The sequence below is a fragment of the Stigmatopora argus genome, chromosome 1 (assembly GCF_051989625.1).
Source record: "Stigmatopora argus isolate UIUO_Sarg chromosome 1, RoL_Sarg_1.0, whole genome shotgun sequence".
NCBI classification, from domain to species: domain Eukaryota; kingdom Metazoa; phylum Chordata; class Actinopteri; order Syngnathiformes; family Syngnathidae; genus Stigmatopora; species Stigmatopora argus.
In genome coordinates, this window is record NC_135387.1 from 18,664,551 (window position 1) to 18,678,360 (window position 13,810).

Consider the following 13,810-nt stretch of genomic DNA (forward strand, 5'->3'; position numbering starts at 1 on the left):
AGAATTGTCTCGAAATTTCAAATTCAATTTAAAAAGGCGTGTTACAGTGAGTAATCTCCTTTTTGGCAGTATTCATGTTTTTACTATCATTCGTTTAGCTGTTTCATCATTATAAAGCTCCTTGTAACTTGTCTGTGAAAGGGGCTATATAAATAAAGTCCACTCACATACCTTATGGGAGGGAATCTGATTTTGTGAGTTTGTATTGTGTTCATTCTTTCTTTTATGGGAAGAAATTATTTCAGTTAAGTTGTGCTCAAAATATTTTCTGCCCCGATCACACCATGTTTGCTGCTTTGTAATATGGTTTCTCTACAGTGATGTCACAGTCTTTTGAATGGGTAAGAAATTGTAAAAATGGCCTTACCGTCCGTGTCTACTAATACACAATTATCTAACAATTTCTGATTTACAATTTCTAAATCAAACCCTCAATAATTTTTTTGCACAAATGATCAATGTATTGCAATTTTTAGAATTAGTTTTGATTGATATGGCTTGCGATGCAATCTGCTTGATCATGTTTTATTTCCACTGACAGTAATAGATGTTCAATCCATTTGAACTGCTAGCGAGTGGTCAAATGAATAAAATGTCTATTGCTGTCAATGGGAGACAATGAGTTAATCATGTAACAAATGAATATATTAGCAGGTACAGGTACTGTTTTTGACTATGTTTTCACTTCTCATCTTCCAGAGCAGCGGCTAAAGAAGCTAATTGAAGAAAGAGAGCATTTCCAGGACCAGGTGAGAGTCAACCTACATAAAATCAACAATCATGCAAGCACTTCAAAAAAAGTGCATCTGAACAGTTTCCACATGGAGACGAATAAGCAACCTGCACAAATGTTTTTTTTAAACGTGTCGTGGCTTTAGGTCAGAATGCTCAAGAAGCAACTACTTGTGGGGCAAAGAAATAGACCTGATGGGAGTCGGAATCCTGATGAAGATCGTCTAGAAAATGGCACGGATTCTTATACATTGGACGCCCAGAGTGAGCCCTCTTCTTTTTCTCCCTCTTCCGGTCTTCTTCTTGATCGACTCAGCCATTGTACTTTTTTTTGTTCTTAGGAGACGCAAACAGACAAATGAGCGATCTGAAGTTCAAGCTGGTGAAATCAGAACAAGAAGTTACCACTTTAGAACAGAGCGTATGTTGTTTGCCTTTTCATTTTTTGCTTTCTCACCAATTCAAATTAATTAACCATTTTATTCTTTACACAGTGGTAATTCCATGTACTATTATTTTCCCTTGGCACATCACCCTTTCAAAAAAATACAATTCTAGTATATATTGTTCATTACTGTTTGGAGTCTGAAGTCCATTTTAGTAAATGCTGGTCAATTTTGAGGAGCCTCAGCAACTTAACAAAAAAAGTTTCATTTTAATTTTGTATTATGGGTCACTTTAAGAATAGACAGCAAATCTCGAGGTAGTATAATAAATGTTTGCGTTTTATTGATGCTATAAAATTAGACCTCAAAAGAATGTCAGGATTACATTTAAGCTGACTGTAGCATTACCTTTCTTTACCGTTGTGTCTTGCATCGTCCAGGTCATCCGATTGGAAGGTCAGGTGACTCGATACAGGACAGCGTCGGAGACGGCGGAGCTGGTCGAGGACGAGCTGAAGGTTGAGAAGAGAAAACTACAGAGACAAGTACTTTCCTTCAATCATTGTAAAATCATAAGTTCTGTCTTGAGCAAATATAAATATTCCTCTTGTACGTTAAAGTAGATTTTTTTTTAATCTTAATGCAAATATTAAGCCATCGTCACAGTGACCCACTATAGCTCAAGTATGTTGCAAATATCAGCACTTCAGAACATTTTTTTTTGTTTAGGGTGTGTGGTTTTTGACAACTTCTTTATTTTAGTATATATACTGTCTCTACAAAATGGTGTTCTTTTTGGTGTACGCAGTTACGCTCTTCCCTGGACCGGATTCAGGAACTCGAGGACACCAACGGTCTCCTCGCCAAACGGCTGGAGAAATTGAAGGCCACCCGCAATATTCTGCAGAACCAGCAGTGACCCCTATTTACTCATAAGGAGGCCCCCTCACTCCGGGAAGGACTCCAATGTTCGTGGAATATGACTCCCGAACAGCTTTCTGGGTTTAATACCTCGTGGAATCTTTTTCTGCTGCAACCTGACTCATAGTCAGTTCTGATGGGTAATCGACGCTTGAGTTCATCCTCCACACAGGCCGGTTTGTCTGGGCGTTGTGCGTCCGGGTAATATGGGACTCTCTGGAATGTGTAATGCTGTCTTGGTACTCCACCCACCTGCTCTGACAGGTGACGAAAAGGAACATCTGCCTCATCAACTCCGACATTAGTTTGTGTAGAAATTTGTTTGAGCATTTACTCAATATCAGTTTAAAGTATACACGAGAAAAGCGCTTTATTTTTACGGGTACACGGGACAATTTAGCACACTAGTAAAATGACTATCTTACTGATAACGATATCAGAGAACGAAAGGACCTAGATGAGAGTGATTGGTTGTCTTTGCCTCATTATGCCCTGCAATTGGCTGGCAACCAATTCAGGGTGTACTCTCCCTACTGCCTGTTGTCTGCTGGGATAGGCTCCAGCACCCCTGTGACATAAGCGGCACAGAAAACGAATGCATGAATATATTTTATCTATATATTTACCCCTGAGCTTTTCCTTGTTTAAGTTTAGTGTTAAAACTGGAATGTGCAATAGAATGTAGGCTAAGTTTTAGCTTCTTGTGCTGGCCATATTCAATTATATTTTCATAATTTGCTGCAAGCCAATAAAAATTGGACAGCAGGCTGCATGGGCCGTATTTTGGGACAGTTTAGCACTCTAATTGAACCAATGACATTTTTCACTTTTGCCTTACTGTATGAAACTCACAAACATGGCACGGGTTGGATGACTGTCTTACTTTTTTTCTTTTTTTAACAATTGCATGCCATTCCTGCAAACTGGCAGAACAACTACGTCTGACGCATATAGAACCTGCTTTACTAATGACTACTATTACCGTGCAGATGTTAACAAAGAATAATCATCTTATTAGTGCACAGAAATCGAAAAATTGGTGGAAAAACTTTCCTACTAAGATGCACTCATTCTACATGCTTACTAAATTGTCTCTCTAGCAAGGAAAGCACATTGTAGATGAACATTGAGTTGGATGTCAAATAAATACTAGGCACTTCGATTTGGAGAAGCTCCATGGCATCTTGATTTGCTGCTGTGTGTGGAAATCAACGGGACTTGCATCAACAATATTAAATTGTTGTCACCGTCTCGATAAATGTGAAGCAGAAGTGCTCAAAACAGGGCTTGTATGTGCTTCATTTTCTCGCAAATATCATTTGGCAAGGCCCACAATGTTATTTCAATGAAAGGGTATGGTAGGGTGTATAAAAATGTGGGTATTGATCAAGGGGGTGCTGTTATATGTAACTCTAAAGGATTAAACATGAAAACGACCTTTAATTCACTTTCAACAACAAAATCAGGTAAAATTTACATGTAAATTACTTTTGTTGAGACCAATATTTTCCATCAAATGGCGGTATACTAATTCTTTGCCACCATCCATGTCGGGATGGTGGCAAGGAATTAGTATACCGCCAGTTGATGTAAAATATCCATGGTGGCGTTTCTTAAATGCTCCTGTCAATCGTAAACCTGGCGAGACCTCACTAAGAGATCTCAGGAAGCAACATCGCAGGTGCTTTTGTTTTATCTGAGAGAGTGGCGCTGGGGCCCTCCTCGTCAACGGATTTGACCACCGCCTGAACGGCGTTGTCGGAGGCATTGGGACCGCTGCCCGTCGCCAGACGGTTAAGTTGGACCATAGTGGTTTTGGACGCCGCAAACTGTACGTTCTCTGTCAGCTGGTGCCGGCAGTGGAAGAGGATCAGGAAGCAGCGGTGGAACTGACGGGAAGAGGAATGCTGCATGATTGAAGTAGCGCAGATTTCGCTAGAGTTGCCTCACCTGCTTGTTCATCAGGATGTAGATGACCGGGTTGACCACGGTGCTGCTCTTGGCCAGGATGGACGGCACCACGCTCGCCACAGGGCTGATGAGGCCCGGCTGACCAAATGTGGCCATCATGGCCACGACGCCGTACGGCATCCAGCAGACGAGGAAGCAAACCACTGTGATGACGACCATGAACAGGATGTGGAACTCGCGCTGCCTCGTCCTTCGAATTCGACCCACCTGACCACAGAAGCAATGTTACTGCCGAAAGACTTACTGTATTTTCTCGCATATAAGCCGTATTTGTAACTAAAAAAATGATGACTGAATCAAGGGTACGGCTTATTTGCGCACAACTTGCTATACTGTTTTTCACTGGTAGATGTCGGCAAAGTAACATTTACTATTTGTTGGTTATTTTCTGTTTCGCAGTAAGAAAACTTTACATTACTGGATGAATTAATTCCTTATGATATTCACCCTAAAAGAGTGCTTTTCATTCATACAGTATCTCAGAAATTCCATGTGCGATGATTTTTCTTAAGATTTTCCCTTCACAGTAACACATTTGTACTCCCTATTAAAACCATGAATATGGATGTCAAAATTGTGAATCGGAGCGGCTTACATGCGAGAAATTGTAAAATACAACAATTTTAAGTCCATTTTAAGGGGGCGGCTTATATGCGAGTAAATAGGGTATTACTGCGACTCAGTGGGCCCTGATCGCCTACTCAACTCTGGCAACCCACTTGTTTAACAGCATGAAGGAGGCGACCGTAGCAGTACGCCATGAGAACGACGGGGAGACCCAGGCAGAAGACGAACAAACAAACGATATAGGAGTGCGAGCGAGACGTTGGCTCGGTCCACGTCACGGAGCAGCTGGTTCCCGCCCCCTCCAGCCCATAGCTGCTCCATCCCAGCAAGGGGGGCAAAGTCCACGCCAGCGAGTAGAGCCAAGCTCCGCACACTGCTAGCAGAGGCTTCCTGTAGTCCAAGGCCCGCTTGTTGTACACCAGGAGGGTGCTGTATCGCTCGTAGGATAGCAGGGCCAGAGACACCAGAGACACAATTCCTGAGAAATAGTTGCCGTAACATAAAAATGATTTTAAAACTCAAACACTGTTTGATGCCATAACAACACAATGTTACTGATCAGATTCAATGTGGAATCAGTTCACATTATATAATGATAATGATTATGTCCAACTGTTATCAATTGTGTTGAATTGCTCTACGGAGAATTTTAAAAAAGAGCAACAGAAGGGAGACATTAATTTTTTTTAAAGCACTAGCTGCTAAAACAGTAAGATGACATTTATTAATATTTTGTAACATATTGAAATACACTTCATATGTTAGAAGACAGCCACTTGATGACTTTGGTACGGGCAAGCGTGGGATTGATTCCCGCTCGGTGGGGTGTGATTGTGAGTGCGGATGGTTGTCTGTCTCTATGTTAGCCCTATGGTTGACGGGCGACCAGTGCCTTTTGCTCCAAGTCAGCTGGGATAGGCTCCAGCACCCCCCGTGACCCTTGCGAGGATAAGCGGTATGGAAGAAGAATGAATGTTAGAAAATCTTCGTGAAGTATAGCATGAGTATTGTCTCATCTTATCTCATTTTCTGAAACACTTTATCCTCATTAGGGTCACGGGGGTGCTCTAGCCTATCCCAGCTGACTCCGGGACAGAGGCAGGGGACACTCTGAACCGGTGGCCAGCCGATCGCAAGGCACAAGGAGACGGACAACCATGCAGACCCATACCTAGGGGCAATTTAGAGTATCCAATCAGCCTACCATGCATGTTTTTGGAATGTGGGAGGAAACCGGAGTGCCCGGAGGAAACCCACGCAGGGAGAACATGCAAACTCCACACAGGTGGACCGACCTGGATTTGACCCCAGGATCCCAGAGCTTTGAGGACGACAGGCTAACCACTCACCGGTCCGCCCATGAGTATTTTTTTAATCAGGCAATCTAGGCAACTGCTTTGGCCGGCACTGGGGGTCCCATTAAACTCCAAATAATACTTAATCTAATGTATAATATTCTTTTTCAATAGCAGATATAACTATGCCCTGACATTGGAAGAACCAAAAACTGACCACTGCAAGAAATGCTGAGAAAATCCAGGACTTGTGATGGTAAGTGCCAAATTTTCATGAGAAAGCCAATGTTGCCAAAAGTTCTGCACTTTCCCCAACAAGTAGATAGTCAGGAGTAGTATTCCCAAAGTGCTACTCACCGAAGCAGGAGTTGACGAAGCCGTACCACAAGCAGCCCATCCGTCCGAAGAGCCAGCGGTAGCGCAGACTGGAGGCGAAACTCAGCGTGGTCCCGCACGCGCACACCAGCATGTCACTGACGCTGATGTTGAGCAGCAGCATGTTGACGGGCGTACGCAGCGTTTTGAACCTGCAGAACAGAACCAGCACCAGCAGGTTGTTGACGAAGCCGAACACCATGATGGAGCCCAGGAAGAGAGACACCACTCGGTGGCCGCCGCGCGTCAGCTGCCCCCGGGGCGCGTCGCTCCACCACTCGTGGCCGCCGGGGCCGGGGCCGGGGTTGCCCGTGCCGGGATCTGCGCCCGACGATCGGCTCGTGTTTTGGGCCCCGTCCCAAAACATGACGGGGACTCGGCTTGGAGCTACGGCGCGTCACATGACGTCCCTTCCATGTGGGACTAATAGTTTCTGATGGCTCCATGAGCGACGCCCCTGCGTTTTAAGGCCCCCTACACTGCGGTTGTGTCAAACTCTAGGCCCGCGGGTGGGATGTGGCTATTAGGCTGCTTTACATTTCTTGTCCATACGAGTCGTATGGTGTTTGTAAGGTTTTTGGGGGGTTTGTAAGGGGAATCATAATCATTTATAAGGGCAGTTATCGGCAGAGGTTGACAGGTATGAATTATACATAGTCATTTTTATAAAGAAAAAAAATGTTTTATTATACATGGTCTTTTTTATGTTAAAAAAAAGCACTTACTATATGTCAAGGGTGTCAAACCAGTCCTCAAAGCACCGCAGTGGGTGCAGGTTTTCATTCAAACTGAACAAGAGGATGCCTTTTGCAAGTGTAATCAGTTGATTCAAGTCAGGTGCTACTTATTTGCAGGGGTGGCCAAGTCCGGTCCTCGAGAGACCCTATCCGGTCAGTTTTCCATATCTCCTTCCACCAACACACCTGAATCAAATAATCTGGATCGGTATCAAGCTTCTGGACAGCTTGCTGATGAGTTGATCATTTGATTCAGGTGTGCTAGAGGAGGGGGATATGTAAAACAGACTGGATAGGGTCTCTCGAGGATCGGACTTGGCCACCCCTGGATTAAACTGTCGGCACTGGATCGGTTGGAACAAAGACCAGGATCCACTGCGGCCGTCAGTGGAATCTGTTTGACACGATGGCTATACAGTATACATGGTCTTTTTTTAAGAAAAAAAAAGCCTTATTATACATGGTCTGTGGCACGCCGGTTGAGTGGTCAGTGAGTCGGCTTCACAGCTCTGGCGTCCTGGGTTCAAATCCAGGTCGGTCTCCTTGTGCCCTGCGATTGGCTGGCCACCGGTTCAGGGTGTCCCCCGCCTCTGGCCTGGAGTCAGGTGGGATAGGCTCCAGCACCCCCTGTGACCCTAATGAGGATAAAGTGGTTCAGAATATTCATGGTATTTTTTTAACAAATAAAAACCTTATTATACATGGTCTTTTTTATGTAAAAAAAAAAAAATACTATACTACGTGGTAACTTTTTTTAAAGAAAAAATGCCTTTTTATAAATGGTCTTTATTTTTTTTTTTAAAGTGCCTTTTTATATATGGTCAATTGTTTAAAGAAAAAAGTGCCTTATTATACATGGTCATTTTTAAAAGAAAAAACATGCCTCATACATGGTCTCTTTTGAACAAATAAAACCTGTATTATACTTGGTCTTTTTTTTACATAAAATAATTACTAATTATGGTCATTTTTTTAAAGAAAAAATCCCTATTAAACATTGTCTTTTTTGAAAAAATAAACACCTTATACATGGTCCTTTTACATAAAACAACTTACTATATTGGTATTTTTTACATAAAAATAACCTTACTATACATTGTCTTTTTTTACATAAAAATAACCGTACTATACATGGTCTTTTTTTATGTAAAAAAAGCCTTATTATACATGGTCTTCTTTGAACCAATGAAAACCTTATTATACATGGTCTTTTTTACGTAAAATCCTTACTATATACATGGTCATTTGTTTAAGAAGAAAAAGCCATTTTATACTTGCTCTTTTTTGAAAAAAAATAAAAATAAAATTTTTAATTTTATACATGGTCCTTTTTTTGCGTAAAAAAACTTACTATACATGGTCATTTTTAAAGAAAAAAAATCCTTTACATGGTGTTTTTGAACAAATCAAAACCTTATTGTACATGGTCTTTTTTATGTAAAAAAAACAAACAAAAAACTATACAAGGTCATTTTTGTCTGAGATGGACAAAGAGCGAACAAAAAAGCGCAAATACTAAGTTATGAGGAAACTCATTGTGGAATGTTAAATAAACTACAACTCAAAACTGGGTCTTGTGCTTTTACACTGTTGAAAAAAAGAACAACAACAACAACAATGCAAAAGTGAAGGTCAATTTGGGAACCTCAGGCGTTAGCTGATTTGTTCGGTCACCAGCTGAGGTCTCATCATCATCAGGACCAAAGTGTAAATAAACATCTTTTTTAAAGGTGTGAACCTCTGCAGGCATCTGTCAGCATTGTCTTTCATTTGACTTCTACTTATTTTGGAATATTGGAAACGTGAAGTATTTTGCTAAACATGATCAAATAGTTAAGAACACAACATCTCACACTTCACTATTTTATTCCTGGGCAATGTCACTACCTGTAAAATTATACTTGTTTATATTATACTGTGTATGTATATATTATATTATACTTATCATTATACTTGTATAATGACAATAAAATCATTCAATTCAATTCAAAAATAACTATTAGAGACGTAAAATGATACATTTGAATGTATTCTCCAACAATAACATTACAGTAGTAGCCTGCATTCAAAAACGAATCATGCCACTGATGCCATGACATCCTTTTATTTAAGACGAGCAATTTAAATACTTATTTAAACATTTCTTTTAGTGAACACTGAAGTAAAAACAAGCAACCCTATAACACACAAACAACAATTGTTTATGATTCGCAAATTCCTCGGGTTGTTAACGGCCAGTTTCAAGCTCACCATAATAATTTTTATCTCATATAGTTAATCATATATTACTACAACAAAATAAAGTGGCGATCAGGTGGGAACAAGCGCCAATTTGCTCTCCGATGGGGCCTCGATGATTTCACCTGACATGAAGGTTTCCTGTAAGGCAGAATTCCCCAAAGATTTTAAAATAGTGCAATGGCAGCTTCTCAAAAACAAAGCGACAAGGAACATTTCCATTAAAAGCCCCATCTATTTGTTTTTTTTTCTTTTTTCGGTATCCAACTATGCGAACATCTGGTAAGCACGTCTCAGCCATCCATCCATCAATCACCTTGTCGTAGATGACTTTAACAATGAGCGAGCAGCTCGGGCACGTGGCTACGTCCTCGCCATCTTCCAGCTCCTCCTATCAATACAAAAAAAGACATAGCAATAAACACACATTACACACACTTATAAAAGAAATTGACAGATGAGACCAAGTGAAGTCGTTTGATTGATGCTGGGTTACGTATTGGGATCAGAATGGCTAGCATGTCAGTGTAATTTTCCAAATTCCTAGTTTTAAGTATAAGTAGAAATTTATTGAAAACTTTCAGTTGAAAGTTATCCACCCTTAGTACTCCCCTTGTTAAATAAAGTCCTAGCTATTGTATTAGATAGGCTAATTATTAATGTGTTTGTTAAGTATAAAATCATTTAACAATGATAACGCTCTTTGCAATAAAGTAGTATCATGACCACCAAGTTACGTAACGTTTGATGAATTTAACCAAATGTGCAAAAAGATCAGAATGATAATAAACAGACAGTGCACGTTAAATAGTTCAAATATCAAATCATGTGTTGGCTCACTTTGCTTATGGCGAATTTGTCTCCACAAGGGCACGGGAAGTAATACGTTTCGGTGTCTTCATCGTACTCAAAATCTTCGATCTCAACTTCGTCATGGAAAACCGACATTTTCATTTAAAAATCCACTCAGAAATGACGATGGAAATATCACGAACACATTTTGCTAACTTGCTTGGGCGCCCATTGGTGATGTCATAGCTGTTGTCTCGGAATTATGACGCAACAGCACTCGACGGACACATTTGGCCCATCGCTCCGATACGTAAAATCGTCCGGCATCTTGAATGTGTCAGAGTTGCCACTCTAATGCAAAATAATACAAACGATTGACCTAAAAACTTTTCTTCTCTTTCACATGCAAACATGTTTTCTAATTCCCCTGATCCAAACAGATAAACACATACGCAAATAGGAAATAAATAAGTAGATAAAATGTGGCCTTTGTGTCACAAGAGGACTTGAATGATATTCTTCCACGACAAACAAGTGTAGGTTTCGTGAGAAACAGTGAAAGTGATGGATAGCAAATAGGCAATATACCCCCAATTCTAACGTTCTTATAAAAAAAGACATGGGAAGTTACATACGTTTTTTATTTTTGTTTTAATGAACATTACAATGGCTCTTAATATTCTTCAAAAACAGGATGAACCTTCTTGAAGGGTTCCTGGCATTTCTGGCCTTCCGTGATGCGAAATGATCAACCACATCATAAGCAAAAAAAAGTGCACGTTTCCTCATTTTAGACTGGAAGTAAAACCCCTAACCACTCCACTGAGGCTTCTTTCTTTTTTCATACAGCTGTTCGTATCGCATGTAGACTTTGATATTTCAGAATTTTTTTTTCTTGATCGAATGCACACACGTCTATCTAAAATGAACGTCGCTTCACGCCCAGTTGACCAAGGAGATGACAGTTGAGAGTAGGCTGCCAAGAAATTACCGAATGACTTTTCAGGGGTGGGAAAGCTCATCCAAATTCAGGGCGAAAGAAAGACACTTTTTTTCCGGAGCGCCGTCAATGGCGAGTCGGCAGGCAGCCTGGCCTGTATCCCTCCAATGTAGTACTATGTGATATTATACCTGTGGATGGCATTTCCTTGTAATTGTGCAATGATAGGACGGCCCGGCGGCTGGGTTCAAATCCAGGTCGGTTCACCTGTGTGGAGTTTGCACGTTCTCCCAGGGCCTGTGTGGGTTTCCTCTGGGTACTCCGATTTCCTCCCACATTCCAATGACATGCATGGTAGGCTGGTTGGACACTCTAAATTGCCCCTAGGTATGAGTGTGAGCGTGAATTAGATTAGATTAGATAACTTTATTCCTCCCGTATTCGGGAAATTTCACAGTTGTCTATCTTCGTGCCCTGCGATTGGCTGGCCACCAATTCAGGGTGTTCCCCCGAAAGTCAGTTGGGATAGGCTCCAGCACCCCCTGCGACCCTTGAGGATAAAGCGGTTCAGAAAACGAATGAATGAATGTACAATGATAATAAAGCTACCCGTTCCATTCAAATTCATGCATTCATTTATTTTCTGAAACGCTTTATCCTCACTAGGGTCGCGGGGGGTGCTAGAGCCTATCCCAGCTGACTTGGCGCCAGAGGCGGGGATACCCCGAATCGGTGGACGTTTTAACATGTCACACCAGCCTCCATTCAAAGTGCTTACCGTTTTTTTGTTTTTTTTAAACAGGTCAAATGTGCTGTTGAGGGTTGAACAAGGGGACGTGGGTTTTGTTCGGTGGGCGGCTGGGGCGTGTGTTAGGTTGTGTTTGAAGAGCGGGGCGAGATTGGCGACTCCCAGCACAAGCGGGCACGACCAGAAGCTCCCCAGTCATGGAGCCGAGGACCCTCCTGGAGCTGCTCGGGGTGGCGCTGTCCGCGTGCGCGTGGATCTTCACGCTGGCGGCCACGCTCAGGTCGGCCTGGCTCACCCTGTCCACGGAGCTGCTGCCCTCGGAGAGCTACGAGCTGGGCCTGTGGGAGACGTGCGTGGTGCAAGACGTGCAAGGCGCCCTCTTGTGCCAGCGCCACGACAGCCCGCTGGCCCTGCCGCGTGACATCAAGCTGGCGCGCGTGCTCGTGTGCGCGGCCCTCTGCGCCGGGGTGCTGGTGCTGGCGCTCGCCATCCCGGGCTCCCACGGCGTCAACGTGCGCGTGGGAGGCCGAGCCAAGAGAGCGCTGAAAATGAGCGCCGGGGCGCTGAGCGTCTTCGGCGGCCTCCTGGTGCTCGTCCCGGTGTCGTACGTGGCCCACGCCGCCGCCCTGCGCTTCTTCGACGAGTCCGTGCCGGACGTGGCGCCGCGCTGGGAGTTCGGGGACGCCCTCTTCTGCGGCTGGACAGCGGGGGTGCTGCACCTGCTGGCCGGGGCTGTGCTGCTCGCCTCCTGTGCGTCTCAGGGACTGCAGACCGGACCGAGAACGGAGTACGTGTAAAATGCACTTCAAGGTTCAAATGGACTTGCATCACTTGCATCCCTGCACCCAATTAAAAAAATAAAAATTAAAAAAACCTTTCAAAAAGAACGTATAAATTAACCGGCAATTAATGATCATTTATAGCCCAATTTAACTGGCAGAATAAGGCAATACAACATTGATTTATGAGTATGAATATCAAGAGACCAAGCTCATACCCAAATTTCATCTAGGTTTTCTCCAGTAAATCGCTTTTTTTCCATGTTTCCAGATAATAAGAACTGCATTGTCAACTTTTAAAACAAATTGAAAGGAAAAACTCTTTGCAATTGCAATGAAAGTAATCTGTTGTACAAACAGTATTTTAAATCATAATCATAAGCAAATGGACTATCATTGTCCAAGTCCAGGTTTTAGATTGCAGATCTGTAGATGTATTCCCAAAACCTGCTATTTACTAACTTTTACTTCTTTTAGTGGCAAAAGATTTTTTTCTATGCATTACTACGAATTTTCTGTAAACATATAATAACTAGTAGTATTACAAGTATTACAACAAAACAACAAAATAGTTTTTTTTTTACTGAGCACATGATTTGAAACTAAAGCATATTTAAAACAGGTTGTGAAAGCAGTGAGTTCATGTTCAATACTGGTGGCAGAAGATGGATGAAATATAGACATAAAAAAATAAGTTGTACCACAAGAAAAGTAATCGGAAGATATTTTTTGACCTTATATTATTGTGATGTGGAGTTAAATGTCATAGCCGTAAACTCAGTAGTTTACATAAAATTTGCAGTACGTACTTTGCCGTTATAGAGATGAGTTAACAATGAACAAATGTACTTTATTTGTATTAATCCTTGAGAAAGAAATCACAGGGAGATTTTCTTTGTCCAAAAAGTATGTGAGACAAACCTAAATATTCTGGCTCAAAAATTTATAAACTGATGTTTTAACATAAATTTGTTACAATACTCGCTACAAATGTTTGCTGCATATCTGAACAATAAAAGCCAAACTGCTAATTTTCATGTCTTTTTCTTTTGAGGCCAAGCATAAATGTTTTCCGCAGACAACAAAAAAAGCCTCATTGTTCCAATACTCTGCGCCCTATCTCTCTATCCACATTACAAGATGAATCGAAAGTTTGCAGGTCAAGTGCGACTACTCTAAGTAGCCACCCTTGTGCAACAATTAAACATAAAAGCGCTGCTTTAATTGCTCTTTTCCTGAACTGGACAATGGAGTTTACAAACAAGAAGTAAAGTATCCACCTCACATTGTTCACCTCACTGGCTCTCATCAGCAGCCAACAGTTCATTG

General features: G+C 41.9%; 4 protein-coding genes across 14 annotated transcripts in view; 2 read left to right on the forward strand and 2 right to left on the reverse strand.

Annotated features, from left to right (window-relative positions):
- The window catches only part of lrrfip1b (leucine rich repeat (in FLII) interacting protein 1b), a 28,247-nt gene extending 25,046 nt beyond the window's left edge, over positions 1-3,201 (forward strand). For all 7 annotated transcript variants that reach the window (XM_077606305.1, XM_077606318.1, XM_077606311.1 and 4 more), the window contains 5 exons: positions 700-749; positions 879-996; positions 1,074-1,153; positions 1,559-1,663; positions 1,927-3,201. In XM_077606305.1, coding sequence (XP_077462431.1) covers positions 700-749; positions 879-996; positions 1,074-1,153; positions 1,559-1,663; positions 1,927-2,037 — 464 coding nt within the window. In that variant the 3' untranslated portion in view covers positions 2,038-3,201. The remainder of the gene's footprint in view (positions 1-699; positions 750-878; positions 997-1,073; positions 1,154-1,558; positions 1,664-1,926) is intronic.
- A 258-nt stretch (positions 3,202-3,459) lies between these two features.
- On the reverse strand, positions 3,460-7,147 carry LOC144078135 (pinopsin-like). Of its 5 annotated transcripts, XM_077606383.1 has the most exons (5): positions 6,973-7,147; positions 6,230-6,399; positions 4,730-5,055; positions 3,990-4,217; positions 3,460-3,946 (listed from the first exon to the last, which is right to left on the reverse strand). In XM_077606383.1, exons 2-5 carry the CDS (start codon positions 6,369-6,371, stop codon positions 3,692-3,694), a joined length of 951 nt encoding a protein of 316 aa, XP_077462509.1. In that variant the 5' UTR covers positions 6,372-6,399; positions 6,973-7,147; the 3' UTR covers positions 3,460-3,691. The 5 variants fall into 5 exon arrangements, with proteins under 5 accessions (XP_077462509.1, XP_077462501.1, XP_077462492.1 ...); XM_077606375.1 differs by lacking the exon at positions 6,973-7,147 and having other exon boundaries at positions 3,460-3,928; positions 6,230-6,663; XM_077606366.1 differs by lacking the exon at positions 6,973-7,147 and having other exon boundaries at positions 6,230-6,663.
- Positions 7,148-9,069: 1,922 nt separating this feature from the next.
- dph3 (diphthamide biosynthesis 3) lies at positions 9,070-10,275 on the reverse strand. Its single transcript, XM_077597613.1, has 3 exons — positions 10,063-10,275; positions 9,539-9,613; positions 9,070-9,363 (listed from the first exon to the last, which is right to left on the reverse strand). The coding sequence occupies exons 1-3, from the start codon at positions 10,174-10,176 to the stop codon at positions 9,295-9,297; spliced, it is 258 nt and encodes an 85-aa protein (XP_077453739.1). The 5' UTR covers positions 10,177-10,275; the 3' UTR covers positions 9,070-9,294.
- Positions 10,276-11,861: 1,586 nt separating this feature from the next.
- LOC144075140 (claudin-24) lies at positions 11,862-13,512 on the forward strand. The gene has a single exon (XM_077601921.1). It carries the CDS (start codon positions 11,900-11,902, stop codon positions 12,497-12,499), a length of 600 nt encoding a protein of 199 aa, XP_077458047.1. The 5' UTR covers positions 11,862-11,899; the 3' UTR covers positions 12,500-13,512.
- The last annotated feature ends 298 nt before the right edge of the window (positions 13,513-13,810 follow it).